Below are 21,726 nucleotides of genomic sequence, written 5' to 3'. Positions count from 1 at the left end.
GTGCTGACAGTGTTGTTATTCTAAACCAAATCCCTTCTACCTGCATATGGTCTGTATCCCTCTACTCTCTCCTCTTCATGTATCTCTCCAAAAGCCTCTTAAACATTGCTCACGTATCTGCTCCTCCCATAGCACCTACTACCCTGTATAAGAGGGGTGCATGGGGAGCCCGGACAGCCTGGGCCCAAGGTGCTGACTCTCACCGGTTTGATGTCACGATGCAGAAAGCCAACAGAATGGATAGCTTCGATGGACTGAAGGATCTGTTTGCCCAGTCGCAGGGTGGTGCTCATCGTGAATGTCCCTCTCGGCTGGCTACGACGCAAGTCAGCGAGATTACGGCCCTGCAAAACATGGTCACTGTCACTGACGGCAGGGGAGGGGCCGCGGGAAAGGGCGGGGGAGGGGGCCCCCGGCGAGCGCGAGGGAGGGACGAAGTGAGGGGGCTTTGAGCAAGAATGAGGGAGGTGGCTGGGCCAAGGCCGCCGGCGAGGGCGGGGCGGGGGTCGGTGGTGCTAAGTTGGTGGAGGGGATTCTGAAAGACCGGATTTGTACACATTGAGGGGGAGGGAGTGATTGCGCACAGACAACACAGCTGTGTGTGTGCGCGCGCGTCAGACTGCGCGCGTGCAAAATCACATCCCAAAACCTAAGCGAGGAAGTTACAAAAACGCGTGAGAAAGGCAGAGCAGTAGAGGCTGTTTATTTGGATTTTAGTGGAGCCTCTGGCAGGGTTCCACATTGCAGACTGATCAGCAACATTAGATCACATGGGATTCAGGGTGAGCTTAACGGTAGGAAGGAGGGAGAGAGAGGGTGGTTGGTTTTTGGGACTGGAGGCCTGTGACCAGTGGTGTTCCACAGTTATCAGCACTGGGTCCTAGATAACACAGTGTGGAACTGGATGAACACAGCAGGCCAAGCAGCATCTCAGGAGCACAAAAGCTGACGTTTCAGGCCTAGACCCTTCATCCTAGGCCCGAAACGTCAGCTTTTGTGCTCCTGAGATGCTGCTTGGCCTGCTGTGTTCATCCAGCTTCACACTTTGTTATCTTGGATTCTCCAGCGTCTGCAGTTCCCATTATCTCAGTACTCAGTCCCCTTCTGTTTGTCATTTGTACAAATGATTGAGATGAGAGTAGAAAGCGTGATTAGTAAGTTTGCGAATTACACCAAGATTGATGGTATAGCTGAAAATTTAGAACGTTACCTGAGATTACAAAGAGAGCTTGACCTGTTGAGGAGCAGCAGGTGGAGTTTAGTTTGGCTCAATATGAGTATTTCATTTTGTGAAAACAAAGGCAGGACTTACACAATTAAAAGTAGGGCCCGGGGCTCGTTCTAGGGGTTCCCTGAAACTTGCTTCGCAGGGAGGCAGGGTGGTGAAGGAGGAGTCTGGCACGCTAGCTCAGACCTTGGCCTGTAGGAGGAGGGACGTGACATTGAGGTTGTACAGGATGTTGAGAAGGACTTTTCTGCAGAACTTGGCGCAGTTCTGGCCACTGTAGCAGGAAGGATAGTATTAAGCTGGAGAGAGTTAGGAGAGGATTTGCCAGGATGTTGCTACGAATGGTTTGTGTGGAATGAACTTCTGAGGAAGTGGTGGCTGTGGGACAGTTACAGTGTTCAAAATACATCTGAAAATATTATGAATGTTTGCAGGGATATGGGCAGAGCAGAGGCAGGTGAGAATAGTTTCGTTTGGGATGATGGGCCTTTAAGACCAAAGGGACTGATTCCATGCTGTTTACCTCAACGTCATGGATGGGGCGGGGCAGGAACGGGCACGGGGCGGCAGAAGCGCGGTCGGAAGGGGCGCGGGAGGTGGGGCAGCAGCGGGCATGCGACGGCAGGGGGTGGGGCAAACCACCTTGTGGAGCAACTACACTCTCCCTGGAGGACCGATACTGACCTCCCAGTTGCTTGCCATTTCAATAAACCACACTGCTCTGAGGTTAACATTTCTGTCCTCAAACAACAACAGAAGTTGCTGGAAAAGCTCAGCAGGTCTGGCAGCATCTGTGAAGCAGAAAACAGAGTTAATGTTTCAGGTCCAGTGACCCCTCCTCAGAACTGACAACAGCATCAGTTTCCAGGTCCCTTCAGTTCAGACGTTCAGTCATCAGAACACTGCAAATAGGAACTGGAGCAGGCCATTCAGCCCCTTGAGCCTGCTCCACCATTCAACAGGGGCAGGGCTGATCCAACATTCCTCATTTACACTTTCCTGCCTTTTCCGCAGAACCACTGATTCTCCTACTGACCGAAAAATTTATCCGGAAATACAATTATATCCCTGCCACTATATTTCTGTTTCCATTTCGGGAGATAGACTGGCCACTAATATCCATCACAAACCCACTGACTCCCACAGCTACTTGGACTGTACATCCTCACATCTCATTTCCTGGAAAGACTCCATCCCGTTCTCTCAGTTCCTCCATCTGTCACACATGTTTGGATGAGGCCAACTTTGACAAAGCGAGTCTCTGAAATGTCCACATTCTTCCTTAACTGAAGATTCCCCAGCATTGAGGGCCCTCAACCAGGTCCGACCCATCTCCCACACTTCCGCCCTCACCCCTTCTCGTCCCTCCCACAACAGCGATAGGGTTCCCCTTATCCTCACCTACCATCCCACCAGCATCCACATCCAGGAGATCGTCAGACGCCGTTTCCACCACGACCAGACAAATGTTCCCCTCATCAACCTTCCACACAGACTGTCTCTGGCTCACTCTGGTCCACAACTCCTCCGTTCCCATTGCCTCCCAACTGGACCACAGCACCTTCCCTTGTAACTGCTGAAGGTGCCGTTTATCTTCTCCCCACCTCAGTGCCCGCTTTCCATGATACCTGTGTTCTGTCTGCAAAGATGATGCTGAGCTATCAGCTGTCCTACACCACTGCACTCCCAGGCTAACATCTATATCTCAGTTTTGCAGCTTTGCAAAGAGTCTGTTAGAAACACAGACAGCAGCAGGTCATTTGGCCCCTCGAACCTGCCCCACCATCCAATAGGATCATGTTTGATCCAGCATTCCTCACACCCACTTTCCTGCCCTTTCCCTGTCACCCTTCATTCCCTGACTGATCGCTGATCTATCTCAGCACAAGGACTGTGCCCCCCCACAGCTCTCTCTGGAAACGAGTTGAGGATACTCGTCCCTCGGAGAGAAGAAATTCCTCCCCATCTCAGTCTTAAATTGCTGCCTCTTTCTTCTGAGATCCAATACTGGGCTCAAAACATTCATGCTTTCTGGATGCTGCCAGACCTGCTGAGATCCTCCAGCAACTTGTCGTTTTCTTTTAAACAGGAGACCAGAAACGATCTTGGTGGTGCAGATGTGTGACAGAAAGCTTGCCTCAAAGACTGTAGACGGTGTGGCTCTGTCTCAGACAGCTCGCTGAGTGCAGGGCACAGTCGATGCCGAGGAGCAAGGTCGGTCACACGAACCACTGATCTAACTGCCGTCAAGGGGTCAAGGTGGGGTGCTGCTAACGTAGGCCGGAGCCAACCGGCTGCACTGGGAGCAAACAGTGTGGGCAGGGCTGTACCGGATGGGGAAGGGAGTCCCACAGATGGAGGGGAGGGTTGGGTGGGAGATACTGTGCTCACTGTGGGACACACTGCGGGGAGGGAAGGCCAGTCTGGGCAGGAGCGGGGAGGAGTAGGCTCGGCACATGGAGATGATTCTCCCGCCCTCCCTGATGGGATGTACTGAGGTCCCAGTAGTAAACCCACTGTTTACCTGTAACTGCATCACCACATAATTAAACTTCTCATTCCGCCCACAGCCGATAAACCTGCACACGTGGTCCTTCCCTAAACAGCAAGGGTATAACAGCAGGAGCCATCAGAAACAGGGCTCACACACGTGGCGCAGTCACTCCCAGCCAAGGCGCAAGGTGTCCAAATCAATACACTCGCACACATATACACACACGCACACACAGAGACACACACACACATATACATATACACACATACAGACACAGGCATACACATACGCACACAGAGACACAGAGACACACACACACATATACATATACACACAGAGACACACAGAGACACAGACACACGCACACACACACACACCCTCCCCCTGCCCCTTTCCCCCCTCTGCACGCGCGCACGCACACCCTCCCCCTGCCCCTTTCCCCCCTCTGCACGCGCGCACGCACACCCTCCCCCTGCCCCTTTCCCCCCTCTGCACGCGCGCACGCACACACACACACACCCTCCCCCTGCCCCTTTCCCCCCTCTGCACGCGCGCACGCACACCCTCCCCCTGCCCCTTTCCCCCCTCTGCACGCGCGCACGCACACCCTCCCCCTGCCCCTTTCCCCCCTCTGCACGCGCGCACGCACACACACACACACCCTCCCCCTTTCCCCCCTCTGCACGCGCGCACGCACACACCCTCCCCCTTTCCCCCCTCTGCACGCACACACGCACACACCCTCCCCCTTTCCCCCCTCTGCACGCGCGCACGCACACACGCACACACCCTCCCCCTTTCCCCCCTCTGCACGCGCGCGCGCACACACACACACACCCTCCCCCTTTCCCCCCTCTGCACGCGCGCACGCACACACACACACACCCTCCCCCTTTCCCCCCTCTGCACGCGCGCACGCACACACACACACACACACACCCTCCCCCTGCCCCTTTCCCCCCTCTGCACGCGCGCACGCACACACACACACACACACCCTCCCCCTGCCCCTTTCCCCCCTCTGCACGCGCGCACGCACACACACACACACACACCCTCCCCCTGCCCCTTTCCCCCCTCTGCACGCGCGCACGCACACACACACACACACCCTCCCCCTGCCCCTTTCCCCCCTCTGCACGCGCGCACGCACACACACACACACCCTCCCCCGCCCCTTTCCCCCCTCTGCACGCGCGCACGCACACACACACACCCTCCCCCTGCCCCTTTCCCCACTCTGCACGCGCACACACACACACCCTCCCCCTGCCCCTTTCCCCACTCTGCACGCGCGCACACACACACACCCTCCCCCTGCCCCTTTCCCCCCTCTGCACGCACGCACGCACACACACACACCCTCCCCCTGCCCCTTTCCCCCCTCTGCAGGCGCGCACACACACACCCTCCCCCTGCCCCTTCCCCGCGCGCGCACACACACATACACAGCCTCCCCCTGCCCCTTTCCCCACCCTGCGCGCACGCACATACACACACCTGCCCCCTGCCCTGCCCCTTCCCCCCCCCTGCGTGCGTGCACGCGCGCACACACACACACACACACACACACACACCCTCCCCCTTTCTCCCCCTCTGCGCGCGCGCACACACAGCCTCCCCCTGCCCCTTTCCCCCCGCTCTGCGCGCGCGCGCACACACACACACACACACACACACACACGCACGCCCCCTGCCCCTTTCCCCCCGACGCGCGCATGCGAGCGCACACCCCCCCCCCCCCATGCTTGCAGACTCCCATGTAAATAGACACACCATACACACAGATGTCCCCCGAATTGCATACATAGAGCGAACCCCTCCTCCTCCCTCCCCAGAACCTGTGTGCATACACACACACTGAGACACCGAGGCCCCTGGCCCACACACTCTGGGGTCTCCTTACCTTGGAGTTTCTTTAGGACTGCCACCTCCATCTTTAGCACCTGCTTGGGCTGCTGAGCAGACTCCACTTTCAGAGCAACATTCTCTCGGATTAACAAATCTGTTGCCTCATAAATCTCCCCAAATCCACCTCCACCAATCTTCTTCAGCTGCGCAGGAGAGCACAAATAGCAATAGTTTAACCAAGGTCCCAGTTCGAGGTGCGACAGGACCGGGGACTGGCCGGGAGGTTCAATAGGTGCAGGGAGTCATTGATGGGCCAGGACCAAAAGGGGGAGACAGGTACACAGCGCCAGACATCCCCTCCCACAGCACGTGCCTGCGCGTGCACGCAAGCAAGCGCACACACACAGACACACACCCCGTCCCCCTGCCCCTTTCCCCATCCCCACACCACTGTCTACCATTCGTGACTCCTCAGATACTGTAGTCATCCATGTTCACGTGCAACAGGATCTGGGCAATATCCAGGCTCGGGCTGACAAGTGGCAAGTGGCATTTGCACCATACAAATGCCAGGCAGTGATTATCACCAACAAGAGACAATCTAACCACCGTCCTTTAACATTCAATGATGTTACCATCACTGAATCCCCCACTATCAGCATCTTGGGGGTTACCATTGACCAGAAACTCAACTGGACTCACCACATTAACAGAGTGGCTACAAGGGCAGGTCAGAGGCTGGGAATACTGCGGTGAGTAACTCACCTCCTGACTCCCCAAACCCTGTCCACCATCTACAAGGCACAAGTCAGGAGTGTGATGGAATACTCCCCACTTGCCTGGATGGGTACAGCCCCAACAACACTCAAGAAGCTCGACACCATCCACAAACATCCCACTCCCCCCACCACCGACACTCAGTAACTGCAGTGTGTACCATCTACAAGGTGCACTGGGAAGGAGAAGTGAATGGAGGATAGGGTCAGGGTGGGGTGTGGGGGACAATGGGTGAGGGTCCCAGGTGAATGGGGGCCGCGGGTCTGAACCCTTTTAACTCACCACCTTCCAGCGGTCTTTGACAACAAAGCCCACGGGCAAGATATCGACCTGCTCCCCTCCCCCACTCATCTTTGCCTCTTCCTGTGCAGGAGCTGCTAGGCACTGCATTGGTCAATCAGCCAGACCTCACAGAGACTCCATTCCAGTTGGTCCATTTACCTGGAAAAATAATCACACACAGACAGCAGTCAGTCAGTCGGCATGCAGCCTGGCCGACCCTGCACCTCCCTCCGGGACTCCTGCGCCTTCCCCGCCCTCGGCACCTTCCCACTCCGCCAGGGACACCCACGCCCTCCCCCGGCCCTGGGGAACCCAGCGTAAACCCCCTCTCCTGGCCCCAGGAATGCCCGTACCTGCGCCCACCCTGGCCCCGGGGTCACCCATGCCCTCCCTCTCCCACGGGGACACCCGCACCAGCACCCTTCCCCTCCTCCAAGGAACCCTGCACCCTCTCCTGGCCCCAGGAATGCCCGTACCTGCGCCCACCCCCTCCCCTGGGGGCACCTGTGCCCACCCCCACGACACCCATGCCCTCCCCTGGAGACACCCGCACCAGCGTCTTTTCCCTTCCCATGGGAACCCTGCACCCTCTCCTGGCCCCAGGAATGCCCGTACCTGCGCCCACCCCGGCCCCGGGGTCACCCTCACCCTCCCCCTCCCCGGGCACACCCGCACCAGCGCCCTTCCCCTCCCTCACGGAACCATGCACTCTTCCCCCTTCCCTGGACCCAGGGAACCCCCATTCCCTCCCCTGCCCCTTGCCCCCAGCCCCAGGGACCCCCTCCCACACAGTCTGTCTGCTTCATGTCTCAGCGAACCAGCCCACTGTTTGGGTTGAGCAGCATCTTATGAAACATTAAGAAGGACAGGGGAATGGGAAGCTCGTCGTTAGCATCTCATCCCTCACCCTACTGTCTCCAAACAACATATTCCACGGACAGAGATATCCCAGGCCAGGACTGAGCCCAGAAATACAACCAGCTCCCAAATGGGGAACTGGGGACCATGCAAACTGGACTAGACCAGCCAAACACTGATGTCAATGACCTGGGGAGACAGGTTCACCTGCCACTGCAACAGAAAGGAATCTCGGCTGGAACGGGAACCGAGTCCCATACTCTGTGACCACGACAACCATCACTCATCCTCAGAAATACCTCTCCGGTTCACTAGTGTACTTCGGGGAGGAGATCTGCCACCCTTACCAGGTCTGGCCTACATGTGACTCCAGACCCACAGCAATGGGGTTGATTCGCAGTTGCCCTCTGAAATGGCCGAGCAAGCCCCTCAGTTGAACCAATTGCTACAAAGCCTCAAAGAAATGAAACTGGACGGATCACCTGGGATTGACCTGGGCACTGGAAAAGACAGCGGCAGAAACAGCCCCATTGACCCTGCAAAGTCCTCCTCGCTAACATCTGGGGGCTAGTGCCAACATTGGGAGAGCTGCCTCACAGACCGGTCAAGCAACAGCCTGATACAGTCACACTCACAGAGTCATATCTTACAGACAGTGTCCCAGACACCACCATCACCATCCCTGGATATGTCCTGTCCCACCGGCAGGACAGACCCAGCAGAGGGGGCGGCACAACAGACAATAGGTGCAGTAGGAGGCCATTCGGCCCTTCAAACCAGCACCACCATTCATTATGATCACGGCTGATCATCCACAATCAGTTTCCTGTTCCTGCCTTATCCCCATAACCCTTTATTCCACTATCTTTAAGAGCTCTGTCTATCTCTTTCTTGAAAGTATCCAGAGAGTTGGCCTCCACTTCCTTCTGGGGCAGAGCATTCCATATATCCACCACTCTCTGGGTGAAGAAGTTTCTCCTCAACTCTGTTCTAAATGGCCTACCTCTTATTTTTAAACTATGTCGTCTGCTTCTGGACTCACCCATCAAAGGAAACATGTTTCCTGCCTCCACAGTGTCCAATCCCTTAATAATCTTACACGTCTCAATCAGATCCCCTCTCATCCTTCTAAACTCGAGTGTATACAAGCCCAGTTGCTCCAATCTTACAACATATGATAGTCCTGCCAGTCCGGGAATTAACCTCATGAATCTGCGCTGCACTCCTTCAATAGCAAGAATGTCCTTCCTCAAATATGGAGACCAAAACTGCACACAATAGTCTAGGTGCGGTCTCACCAGGGCCCTGTACAGCTGCAGAAGGACCTCTTTGCTTCTATACTCAATTCCTCTTGTTATGAAGGCCAGCATGCCATTAGCTTTCGGTGCCATTAGGCATGTGGGATAGTCGGGAGGGAATTACTCTGGGAGTCCTCAACATTGACTCTGGAGCCCATGAAGTCTCAGTTTCAAATTAAGCATGTGCAAGGAAACCTCCTGCTGATTACCACATACCATTCTCCCTCAGCTAATGAACCCATACTCCTCTATGTTCAGCAACACTTGGAGAAAACACTGAGGGTGACAAGGGCACAAAATGTACTCTGGGTGGGGGGTTTTCAGTGTCCACCACCAAGAGTGGCTCGGCAGCAGTACTACTGATCGAGCTGGTCGGGTCCTAAAGGACAGAGCTGCTGGACTGGGTCTGCGGCAGGTGGTGAGGGAACCAACAGGAGTGAATAAACAGACTTGACCTCATCCTTACTAATCTGCCAGCTGCAGTTGCTCTGTCCACGACAGTATCGGTAAGAGTGACCATCGCACGGTTCTTGTGGAAACAAAGTCCCACCTTCACAGTGAGAATACCCTCCATCGTGTTGTGTGGAACTATCAGCGTGCTAAATGGGACAGACTTCGCACAGATCTAGCAGCTCAAGGCTGGGCATCCATCAACAGCAGCAGGATTGTACTTCAGCACAATCTGTAACCTCGTGGCCCGGCATTACCGTTGCCGTCAAGCCAGGGGATCTACCCTGGTTCAATGGAGAGGGCAGTAGGGAAGGCCAGGAGCAGCACCAGGCATATCTAAAGATGAGGCATCAACCTGGTGAAGCCACCAAACAGGACTAGCTGCACACCAAACAGTGAAAGCAGCAAATGACAGACAGAGCTCAGCGATCCCACAACCAATGGATCAGATCTAAGCTCTGCAGTCCTGCCACATCCAGTGATGAATGGTGGTGGGCAATTAAACAACTCCCTGGAGGAGGAGGCTCCACAAATATCCCCATCCTCAGTGATGGAAGGGCCCAGCACATTCGTGCAAAAGATAAGGCTGAAGCATTCACAGCAATCTTCAGCCAGAAGTGCTGAGTGGATGATCCATCTCGGTCTCTTCCAGTGGTCCCCAAAATCACACATACCAGTCTTCAGCCAATTCTATTCACTCCACGTGGTTGTGGGAGGTCAGTCATTCCAGCTCCGGGACATCTCTGCAGGAGTTCCTCAGGGCAGTGTCCTAGGCCCAACCATCTTCAGCTGCTTCATCAATGAACCCTAAGTGAGGAAGGGTCATGACACCTGAAACGTTAACTCTTATTTCTCTTATATAACAAAAGTGTGGAGCTGGATGAACACAGCAGGCCAAGCAGCATCTCAGGAGCACAAAAGCTGACATTTCGAGCCCAGACCCTTCATCAGAGATTCACGGATGCTACCAGGGCTGCTGAGCTTCTCCAGCAATTTCTGCTATGAGCCTCAGTGGGGATGTTCAGCAGATTTGCTACTCCTCAGATCTTCACACTCAAATGCAACACCATCAGGACAATATTCAACCTTGGGCTGACAAGTGGCAAGTAACGTTTGTGCCACACAGTAAGAGACAATCTAACCACTGCCCCTTGACATTCAATGGTGTAACCATCACTGAATCCATTGACCAGAAACTCAACTGGACTCAACTCCTGACTCCCCAAACCCTGTCCCACCATCTACAGGGCACAAGTCAGGAGTGTGATGGAATACTCCCCACTTCCCTGGATGGGGGCAGCCCCAACAACACTCAAGGAGCTTGACCCCATCCAGGACAAAGCAGCCGCTTGATTGGCACCACATCCACAAACATCCCACTCCCTCCACCACCGACACTTAGTAGCAGCAGTGTGCACCATCTACAAGATGCACTGCAGAGATTCACCAAAGATCCTCAGGCAGCACCTTCCAAACCCACAACCACTTCCATCTAGAAGGACAAGGGCAGCAGATACATGGGAACACCGTCCCCTGCGAGGGAAGGCGGTGGCCTAGCGGTATTATCACTGGATTGTTAATTCCGAGACCCAGATAATGTTCTGGCAACTTTTCGAATCCCACCACAGCAGAGGGTGGAATTTGAATTTGGAATTAAGCATCTAACGATGACCATGAATCCATTGTTGATTGTTGGAAAAACCCACCTGGGTCACTCATGTCCTTTAGGAAAGGAAACTGCCGTCCTTACCTGGTCTGGCCTACATGTGACTCCAGACCCACAGCAATGCCCCTCATCCCACGAATGAATAAAGCAAGCCACTCACCATCCTGACTTGGAAAGTCACCATCATGTATATGTTGCTGGGTCCAAACCTTGGAATTCCCTTCCTAAGAGACATTGTGGGTCAAGGAGGCAGCTCCCCCCACCACCTTCTCAAGGGGCAATAAGGGACAAACAATAAACGTTGGCCCATCTGCTGGCAACGACAGTAGATCAGCAGGTTTTGACGGTCATCAGAGGCAATGGTGAAGGGACCCGGGGAAAAAGCAGAGTGTGTGATGTGAGGGAGGGCCATGGAAATGGAGGTAAATGGAACAGAAACAGCAGAGATGGGTGGAATGGCCTATTCTGTTGTATTAACAAAAAGGAAGAGATGCAGGCTCGGGGCTGGGGGGATGGGGGAACATCCAACAGGGCACTATGTGGCATGTTCCCTGGCAATGCCCCCAATCACCCACAGGGCAATACACCCCAGCCACAGGGCAGAGCCCCACCCCACTATCACCCACAGGGCAATGATCCCCCCCCAACAGGGCAGAACACCCCACCCCCGCGATCACCCACAGGGCAGAGCCCCCCCCCCAAAGGGCAATGTCTACCCCTATCACCCACAGGGCAATACACCCCTGCCATAGGGCAGAACCCTCCCATCACCCACAGGGAAATGACCCCCCCCCACCTCATCCACAAGGCAGAACCTGACCACCCCCACCCACAGGGCAACGTTCCCCACCCCCCCATCACCCACAGGGCAATATTCCCTACCCCCACACATCACCCCTACCCACAGGGCAATGTCCCCCCCATCACCCACAGGGCAATGTTCCCCACCCCCCACCCACAGGACAATGTTCCCTACCCCCACCCACCTGGCAATGTTCCCCACCCCCACCTACCCATCACCCACAGGGCAATGTTCCCCACCCCCCACCCACAGGACAATGTTCCCTACCCCCACCTACCTGGCAATGTTCCCCACCCCCACCTACCCATCACCCACAGGGCAATGTTACCCCCATCACCCACAGGGCAGGGCAGAGCGCCCCCCCGCCCGGGGATATTCCACGCTGCACCTTTGGGTGCTCCTGTACACCTGGCTATAGAGAGGGGGACGGGGGTGGGAGGAACGGGTTGGGGACAAGGGGTGACCCTCCCCATCTCCCCCCCGGCGCCCGGGCCTGGGGGTGGGGGGTAGTTCATGGTCTCAGGCCGCACGGAGCTGTCCCCGGGACCCGAGGCCGCACTCACCACCGCCTACTGCTCCCGGGCCGCTGCCCCGTCCCCGGCCTCGCCGCTCTCGCTGCCGGTCCACGGTTCCGGGCCGCCTCTCCCTCAGCCGCCCACTCTCTCCATCCTCGCCTTTTCTCCGCACTGCAGCGCCCGGCCCCGCCTGCAGCTCCGGAGGCCACCGGCAGGTGGAGAGCGCGGCCCGGCGCCAGTCCCGCCCCCACGCCTGCAGCTCCGGAGGCCACCGGCAGGTGGAGAGCGCGGTCCGGCGCCAGTCCCGCCCCCACGCCTGCAGCTCCGGAGGCCACCGGCAGGTGGAGAGCGCGGTCCGGCGCCAGTCCCGCCCCCTCGCCTGCAACTCAGGAAGTCACCGGCAGGTGGCGAGCGCGGCCTGGAGCCACACCATTCCCTCGGGCCACGGTATACGCTGCTCGGCGCCTGCACCGCCCTCCCGACGCCGCGTGCAGTTCCGGAGTCCACCCGCAGGGGGAGGGCGCGGCCCGGCGCCGGCCCCGCCCCTGCCCCGACTCCGCCTGCAGTTCCGGAGGCCAGCGGCAGGGGGAGAGCGCGGCCCGGCCCCGCCCTTCCCCCGACACAGCCTGCAGCTCCGGAGGCCAGCGGCAGGTGGAGAGCACGCCCCGGCGCCGGCCCCGCCATTCCCCCGATACCGCCTGCAGCTCCGGAGGCCAGCGGCAGGGGGAGAGAGCGGTCCGGCGCCGGCCCCGCCCTTCTCTCCGATACCACCTGCAGCTCCGGAGGCCAGCGGCAGGGGGAGAGAGCGGTCCGGCGCCGGCCCCGCCCTTCCCTCCGATACCGCCTGCAGCTCCGGAGGCCAGCGGCAGGGGGAGAGAGCGGTCCGGCGCCGGCCCCGCCCTTCTCTCCGATACCACCTGCAGCTCCGGAGGCCAGCGGCAGGGGGAGAGAGCGGTCCGGCGCCGGCCCCGCCCTTCTCTCCGATACCACCTGCAGCTCCGGAGGCCAGCGGCAGGGGGAGAGAGCGGTCCGGCGCCGGCCCCGCCCTTCCCTCCGATACCGCCTGCAGCTCCGGAGGCCAGCGGCAGGGGGAGAGAGCGGTCCGGCGCCGGCCCCGCCCTTCCCTCCGATACCGCCTGCAGCTCCGGAGGCCAGCGGCAGGGGGAGAGAGCGGCCCGACGCCGGCCCCGCCATTCCCCCGATACCGCCTGCAGCTCCGGAGGCCAGCGGCAGGGGGAGAGAGCGGCCCGGCGCCGGCCCCGCCCTTCTCTCCGATACCACCTGTAGCTCCGGAGGCCACCGGCAGGGGGAGAGAGCGGCCCGGCGCCGGCCCCGCCCTTCTCTCCGATACCACCTGCAGCTCCGGAGGCCAGCGGCAGGGGGAGAGCGCGGCCCGGCGCCGGCCCCGCCCTTCCCTCCGATACCGCCTGCAGCTCCAGAGGCCAGCGGCAGGGGGAGAGCGCGGCCCGGCGCCGGCCCCGCCCTTCTCTCCGATACCACCTGTAGCTCCGGAGGCCACCGGCAGGGGGAGAGAGCGGCCCGGCGCCGGCCCCGCCCTTCTCTCCGATACCACCTGCAGCTCCGGAGGCCAGCGGCAGGGGGAAAGCGCGGCCCGGCGCCGGCCCCGCCCTTCCCTCCGATACCGCCTGCAGCTCCAGAGGCCAGCGGCAGGGGGAGAGCGCGGCCCGGCGCCGGCCCCGCCCTTCTCTCCGATACCACCTGCAGCTCCAGAGGCCAGCGGCAGGGGGAGAGCGTGGCCCGGCGCCGGCCCCGCCCTTCCCTCCGATACCGCCTGCAGCTCCAGAGGCCAGCGGCAGGGGGAGAGCGCGGCCCGGCGCCGGCCCCGCCCTTCCCTCCGATACCGCCTGCAGCTCCAGAGGCCAGCGGCAGGGGGAGAGCGCGGCCCGGCGCCGGCCCCGCCCTTCCACCCCGACTCCGCCTGCAGCTCCGGAGGCCAGCGGCAGGGGGAGAGCGTGGCCCGGCGCCGGCCCCGCCCTTCCACCCCGACTCCGCCTGCAGCTCCGGAGGCCGCAGTCATATCGCGTGGAAACAGACCGTTCGGCCCAACCAGTCAATGCTGAACATAATTCCAAACTCAATTAGTCCCACCTGCCTGCTCCTGCCCCAAATCCCTCCCAAACCTTTTCTATTCAGTATCTATCCAAATGTATTTTAAACACTGTAATTGTACCTACATCCACCATTTCTTCAGGAAATTCATTCCATACGCTCTGTAAAAATTTGCCTCATAACGTCTTTAAATCCCTCTCCTCTCACCTTAAAATGTGTGCCCCCTTGTCTTGAAATCCCCCACTCTAGGGAAAGACGACTACCATTAACTAACAAAATCTCTCATTATCTTATAAACTTCTATCAGGTCACCTCTCAACCACGTACGTTCTAGTGAATAAAGTCCAGTCTATCGCAGCCTCTCTTTATAACTCAAAGCTTCCGTAACCAGCAATCTGGTAAATTTCTTCTGAAACCTCTCCGGTTTAATAATATCCCTGCTATAACTGGGCACCGTTAATGATAAGAGACAGAGAGAAGTTTTTATTCACTTGCTCCCGGGTTGTACATGTCGCTGGCAAAGTCAACATTTATTACCAGGGTGTTCCAGAAGAGGCCTCAACAACGTCCGTACAACCTCAACATGACATCCCAACTCCTATACTCAAAGCTCTGGACAATGAAGGCAAGCGTGCCAAATGCCTTTCTAACCACCCCTCTTTATATGCACACAATCTTCAAAAAATTAAGTATCTGCACCCTAGGTCCCTCTTTCTACAACACTACCCGAGGCCCTACCATTAATTGTGTAAGCCCCACCTTCATTTGTTATATCAAAACACAGTACGTTGCATTTATCCAGATTGAACTCCATTTGCCATTTTTCAGCTCATTAACCCATTTGATCAAGATCCCTCAGCTTTCTTAGAAAACCTTCTTCACTGAGCGCTGTGTCACCAATTTTGGTGTAATCCGCAAACATACTAACCGTACCTTCTGTACGCTCACCCAAATCATTTATATATACTGCAGACAAAAGAGGACCCAGAACCAAACCCTGTGGAACACCACCGGTCACAGCCTCCAGTCTGAAAAGCCTGCCGTTAAGCCAATTATGCATCCAATTGGCAAGCTCAACCTGAATCCCACGTGACTAATTTTACTAATTAGTCTACTGTGGGGAACCCTGTCAAAGGCTTTATTAAAATCCAAGTCAACAGCATCTACTGCTCTGCCATCAATTTGTTTGGTAACTTGCTCAAAAAAACTCAATCAAGTTTCTGAGACACAACTGTGACTCAAAACCATGTTGACTATCCCTGGTCAATTTCTGTCTCTCTAAGTGCCTGTAACTCCTATCTTTTATGATCACCTCCAACAATTTGTCTACAACCGAAGTTAGATTCACAGGTCTATCGTAACCCAACTTCTCCTTACACCTCCCTTAAACAAAGCACGAGGGGGTGCAGAGGAGATTCACCAGGATATTCCAAAAACAACGTTGCTGGAATAGCTCAGCAGGTCAGGCAGCATTTGTGAAGAAAATGAACCAGAGTTAACAGTGACCCTTCGTCAGGATGTTGCCTGGGATGAAGAATTTCAGTGATGAAGAGAAGCTCGATAACTTTGTTATCTTGGATTCTCCAGCAACTGCAGTTGAACACAGCAGGCCAAGTAGCATCTCAGGAGCACAAAAGCTGACGTTTCAAGGCCTAGACCCTTCATCAGAAAAGGGGGATGGGGAGAGGGTTCTGGAATAAATAGGGAGAGAGGGGGAGGCGGACCGAAGATGGAGAGGAAACAAGATAGGTAGAGAGGAGAGTATAGGTGGGGAGGTGGGGAGAGGATAGGTCAGTCCAGGGAAGACGGACAGGTCAAGGAGGTGGAATGAGGTTAGTAGGTAGGAGATGGAGGTGCGGCTTGGGGTGGGAGGAAGGGATGGGTGAGAGGAAGAACAGGTTAGGGAAGCAGAGACAGGCTGGGCTGGTTTTGGGATGCAGTGGGGGGAGAGGAGAGACTGAGAGGTCCAGGAAGGTGAGGGATGTGCTGGAGATGGCCCAGGTGAACTGAAGGTTGGGGTGGAAGGTGTTGGTAAAGTGGATGAACTGTTCGAGCTCCTCTGGGGATCAAGAGGCGGCGCCGATACAGTCATCAATGTACCGGAGGAAGAGGTGGGGTTTGGGGTCTGTGTAGGTACGGAAGAGGGAGTGTTCCACGTAACCTACAAAGAGGCAGGTATAGCTGGGGCTATGATAACTTGGTGTTGTTATTCTCAGACCAGAGAAGGCTGGAGGGAGTTCCTGATCGAGGTGTATGAGAGGCATGGGCAGGGTGGAGAGAAAGCAGCTGTTCCCCTTAGTTACAGGGTCAGTAACAAGGGGCTATAAATTTGAAAGTCAGGAGGTTTAGAGGGGATTTGATGGAATAGATTTTTACACAGTGGCTGGTGAAGATCTGGAAATGCACTGCCTGTGAGGGAAACTGAAGCAGTGAACCTCCCAACCTTTACTGGGCTGTGTACTTAGTGTCTAAACATTCAGGGCTGTGGGCCTGCTGTGGGAGGGTGGGACGTGTGCAGGGAGTAGTACAGTTCTGGTGGTACAGACATGATGGGCTGAAGGGCCTGTTCTATACTGTAAGACTCTTTGACTCGATGGAAATGGGAACAGGATATGGATTTGGATTATCAGCCTAGTGAAGGAAACCCTAGTCCCAACGATATTGGCTGGTTCAACCTGAGGCTCACTGTGCCTCAGGTGAGGGGAATGTTTCACAGTGTCCTTCACTGTAGCCTCAGGGGGTGCGGGAATTGAACCTACCTTGTTAGCAACATGAATCAGCCATCCAGCCAAATGAGCTGACCAGGGCGGCACAGTAGCTCAGTGGTTAGCACTGCAGCCTCACAGCACCAGGGACCCAGGGTTCGATTCCAGCCTTAGGTAACGGTCCGTGTGGAGTTTGCACATTCTCCCCATGTCTGCGTGGGTTTCCTCCGGGTGCTCTGGTTTCCTCCCACAGTCCAAAGATGTGCAGGTTAGGGTTGGTTGGCCATGCTAAATTACCCGTAGTGTTCAGGGGTGTGTAGATTAGGTGGGTTATAGGGGGATGGGTCTGGGCGGGATGCTCTGAGGGTCAGTGTGGACTTGTTGGGCCGAAGGGCCCGTTTCCACACTCTAGGGATTGTATAAAAAAGAAACACCCCACCCCCCGCCCCATGATGATCAGCCCGGATCGTAACGAACAGCAGAGCAGTGTGGATGGGCTGAATTGCCTGTATCGTGTAACATTAACCTGTGTGGGTGTAGTGCTTTTCCTTCGCTGGCTTGCCCAAACCCACAGTATCTCCAAAGAGCTGAGATGCCCCTTTGTCAGCCTGAATGTGTGTGAGATTACAACAATACTGTTTAAGAGCACAAAGCCTCTGATTGAAGCACCCATTTTCCACATGTTTCATGAAAAGTTCAATCTTCATATGCATCGTTTTTGAGTGTATTGAAGGAAATGGGTAAAATTTTCTTTTGCCCTGGATAACAAGCGACAAAGAGAAATGAATGGACCATTTTGGGAGACTTAAATAAAATAGTTTCCTGAGATTTTGGATCTTTTTCCTGGACCCCTGCTCAACATGAATTGTAGGGTTTGCACACCACAGTCATGCATATCGTCAGCTGCTGAGAGGCAGAGAGTCAGTGCGTGGCACTGAATATGAGTCCTGGGAAGATGGGCAGGGAGGTGTGAGAGGAGCAGCTGGATCTCAGGGGCAATACAAATGTTTGCTCCCAGAATGTAGGAATTCAATGTGGAACTGTGGTATTGACAGATACAACAGACATATATTTTAGATCTTGATATCTCTATCTGTTTCAGTAACAGGTTCTTCTGATGGTGCCTGGCCTTCTGTGTTCATCCAGCTTCAGACCAAGTTACCTCTGGGCTAACTATAACACCTCTCCATCAGAGGATCATGCTTCAATGAACCTCAGTAGTTAGAATGGAGTCCCAGAGCTTACACCCTCGGCTATGAAACAGTGATGGAGTCATGGCAATATTTCCTAAAGGTCAAAAATCACACCACACCAGGTTTTAGTCCAACAGGTTTATTTGAAGACACAAGCTTTCAGAGTCTCACTCCTCCTTCAGGTGTTACTGAGGGAGGTGGCATCGGACACAGAATTTGTAAGCAAGTGATCAAGGGGTCGTAGAACTGATGTGGTGTTGAACAGACCTAAGTTGGCTGATCAATCTTTAATCAGTTAGAAAGGATTAATATGCCAATTCCCAATTTCCTTTCAAGTCCCTGCCCCAAGATAACTAAAGGTTTTATCAGTTCCCTCAGTATATCAGAGGTGACGTCTCAGGCCAGACAGTGCATTTTCGGTGTCAGGCCTTGTTTAGGGAGTCTAGCTGTCTATCAACTTGGAATACAAAGTAGGAATTGATAAAATGCCACATTGTCTACAAATTGTGCACTTTTTGACAAAATAGAATGTATCTGCAAATACAAAACCGCCCCGTAGATTTATGTCCGCGTGTATGTGTGCGCGTGCACGTATGAGGGAGAGACTGTGTGCGCACACTTAAGGGAGAGTGTGTATAGGAGAGAGATAATGTGTCTATGAGAAGAGGTGTGTGTGTGTGTGTGGGTGGGTGGGGGGGGGGGGGGGAGTGGAGGGGAGCAAAGTGGTGGGAGTGTGAGAGAGTGTGTGTGTGTGTGTGTGTGTGTGTGTGTGTGTGTGTGTGTGTTGGAGGGCTGGTGGGAGAGTATGTGTGTGTGGGGAGAGTGGTGGGAGAGTTGGGGGGAAAGTGGGAGAGAGAGAAAGTGTGTGTGTGGGGGGGGGAGGGGGCGTGGGGAAGGTGGGAGAGAGAGTGTGTGTGTGTGGGGGGGGAATGGGGGCGAGGGGAAGGTGGGAGAGAGTGAGTGAGTGAGTGAGTGAGTGAGTGAGTGAGTGAGTGAGTGAGTGAGTGAGTGAGTGAGTGAGTGAGTGAGTGAGTGAGTGAGTGAGTGAGTGAGTGAGTGAGTGAGTGAGTGTGTGAGTGTGTGAGTGTGTGAGTGAGTGAGTGAGTGAGTGAGTGAGTGAGTGAGTGTGTGAGTGAGTGTGTGTGTGGGGAGAATGGGGGCGAGGGGAAGGTGGGAGAGAGCGAGTGTGTTTGTGTGTGTGAGAGTGAGATGGAGTCACATGTAGTGCAACATGAACCCAAGAACCCAAGAACCCAGTTGAGGCTGTCCTCTGGATATCAAACTTGGCTCTCAGCCTCTGCTTGGAGACTCTGCGTTGTTGTGTATCCCAAAGTCCGATTTGGAGGATGTTTACCCAAAAATCCAAGGATCTGAGGCTGAATATCCTTGACCTGCAGAAGTATTCCCCCACTGGGAGGGAACATCCCAGTCTGGCAATTCGTCTGCTGTGTCTATTGGCATCAGTTCCATGACCCTTTGATCTCTTGCTTACAAATTCTGTATCTGATACTGTCTCTCCCTCAGTAACACCTGAAGAAGGAGCGAGACTCTGAAAGCTAGATAACAAAGTGTGGAGCTGGATGAACACAGCAGGCCAAGCAGCATTTCAGGAGCACAAAAGCTGACGTTTTGGGCCTAGACCCTTCATCAGAAAAGGGGGATGGGGAGAGGATTCTGGAATAAATAGGGAGAGAGGGGGGGAGGCGGACCGAAGATGGATAGAGGAGAAGATAGGTGGAGAGGAGAGTATAGGTGGGGAGGTAGGGAGGGGATAGGTCGGTCCGGGGAGCACGACAGGTCAAGGGGGCAGGATGAGGTTGGTAGGTAGGAAACGGAGGTGCGGCTTGAGGTGGGAGGAAGGGATGGGTGAGAGGAAGAACAGGTTAGGGAGGCAGAGGCAGGTTGGACTGGTTTTGGGATGCAGTGGGTGGGGGGGGAAGAGCTGGGCTGGTTTTGGGATGCAGTTGGGGAAGGGGAGATTTTGAAACTGGTGAAGTCCACATTGATACCATTAGGCTGCAGGGTTCCCAAGCGGAATATGAGTTGCTGTTCCTGCAACCTTCGGGTGGCATCATTGTGGCACTGCAGGAGGCCCATGATGGACATGTCATCTAAAGAATGGGAGGGGGATAGGGTTAGGGTTAGGGTTAGCTTCAGTCTGCCTCCCCCTCTCTCCCTATTTATTCCAGAACCCTCACCCCATCCCCCTCCCTGATGAAGGGTCTAGGCCCGAAACGTCAGCTTTTGTGCTCCTGAGATGCTGCTTGGCCTGCTGTGTTCATCCAGCCTCACATTTTGTTGTCTTGGAATTCTCCAGCATCTGCAGTTCCCATTATCTCTGCCATCCTTACCTGGTCTGGCCAATATGTGACTCCAGGCCCAGCAATGGGGTTGGCTCTGAACTGCCCTCTGGGCAATAAATGCTGGCAAAAATTATTTGATTTTGAGGACAATCTAAGGGCTTAACCCAAAGCGGTAAGCAATGTCAGGAATGTTTATGCCCATGGCTTGCTCCTCCTGTGGTCTGTGAGAATTGGGAATGTTTCCAGTTCCTGGGAGCAGTGTGTCCAGCTACACCTCCTGGGAACTGAAGATTCAGAGCACAGTCACTGGCTGGGCATCTGTGAGGCTGAGCAAAGCTGTAATCAGCGATGACAACTCTGTTCTGTTTGCTGCCCAGTTTCTCACACATGCACACGCACACTCTCTCACTCACACACTCACTCACAGACACTCACACACACTCACTCACAGACACACACACACACTCACTCACAGACACACACACACACTCACTCACAGACACACACACACAGACACACACACAGACACACACACACAGACACACACACACAGACACACACACACAGACACACACACACAGACACACACACACAGACACACACACAGACACACACACAGACACACACACAGACACACACACACTCTGTCTGTTGGTGTTTCTCTGCTGGTCGCTGTATCCCACGTTGATATGGCCCTCTATCAATATGTAACAACGGGTGTGACAGTTACTGCCACCAATTCTCCCATCGCTGAGAGATCCTGGACCTGTCGCGGGGGTGGGGGATGTGTCCCGGGGGGTAGAATGTGTCCGGGGAGGGGGGGAAATGTGTCACGGGGGCAGGGGAGAGGAATGTGTCGCTGGGGTGGGGGAAGGGGGGGGGGTGGGAAGTGTCGCTGGGGGGGTGGGGCAGGGGGAATGTGTCGCTGGGGTGGGGGAAAGGGGGGGCGAGTGTCGCTGGGGTGGTGGGGCAGGGGGAATGTGTCGCTGGGGGGGTGGGGCAGGGGGAATGTGTCCCCACAGTGAATGTACAGTTGAGGCTGAAGGCTGAAGTTTGAGTGTAGGACTGTAAAAGGTTACTATACCGTGTTGTTTAGGCTGACCAGCTCCAGCCTGAGGGAGCTAGGGCCTGGGCTCCATCTCCTCCAAAAGTGAGTGTTAACCACTTGGTCCTTTCACAGACTGAGGCACATCTTCCCGCGCAATGACTGAGTCCACGTGAAGATTAATGCTGT

At 55.5% G+C, this 21,726-nt stretch overlaps 1 protein-coding gene across 1 annotated transcript in view; it reads right to left on the bottom strand.

Annotated features, from left to right (window-relative positions):
* LOC125450631 (tau-tubulin kinase 1-like) overlaps positions 1-12,452 on the bottom strand; it is a 121,986-nt gene extending 109,534 nt beyond the window's left edge. Inside the window, 5 exon segments of the mRNA XM_059645200.1 lie at positions 204-344; positions 3,753-3,826; positions 5,629-5,776; positions 6,633-6,791; positions 12,270-12,452. Of these exon segments, the coding sequence (XP_059501183.1) occupies positions 204-344; positions 3,753-3,826; positions 5,629-5,776; positions 6,633-6,740 (471 nt within the window). The 5' untranslated portion in view covers positions 6,741-6,791; positions 12,270-12,452.
* Positions 12,453-21,726: the final 9,274 nt, after the last annotated feature.

Source organism: Stegostoma tigrinum, chromosome 4, assembly GCF_030684315.1.
Source record: "Stegostoma tigrinum isolate sSteTig4 chromosome 4, sSteTig4.hap1, whole genome shotgun sequence".
Lineage (NCBI taxonomy): Eukaryota > Metazoa > Chordata > Chondrichthyes > Orectolobiformes > Stegostomatidae > Stegostoma > Stegostoma tigrinum.
This window is presented reverse-complemented; position numbering and strand designations above follow the sequence as displayed.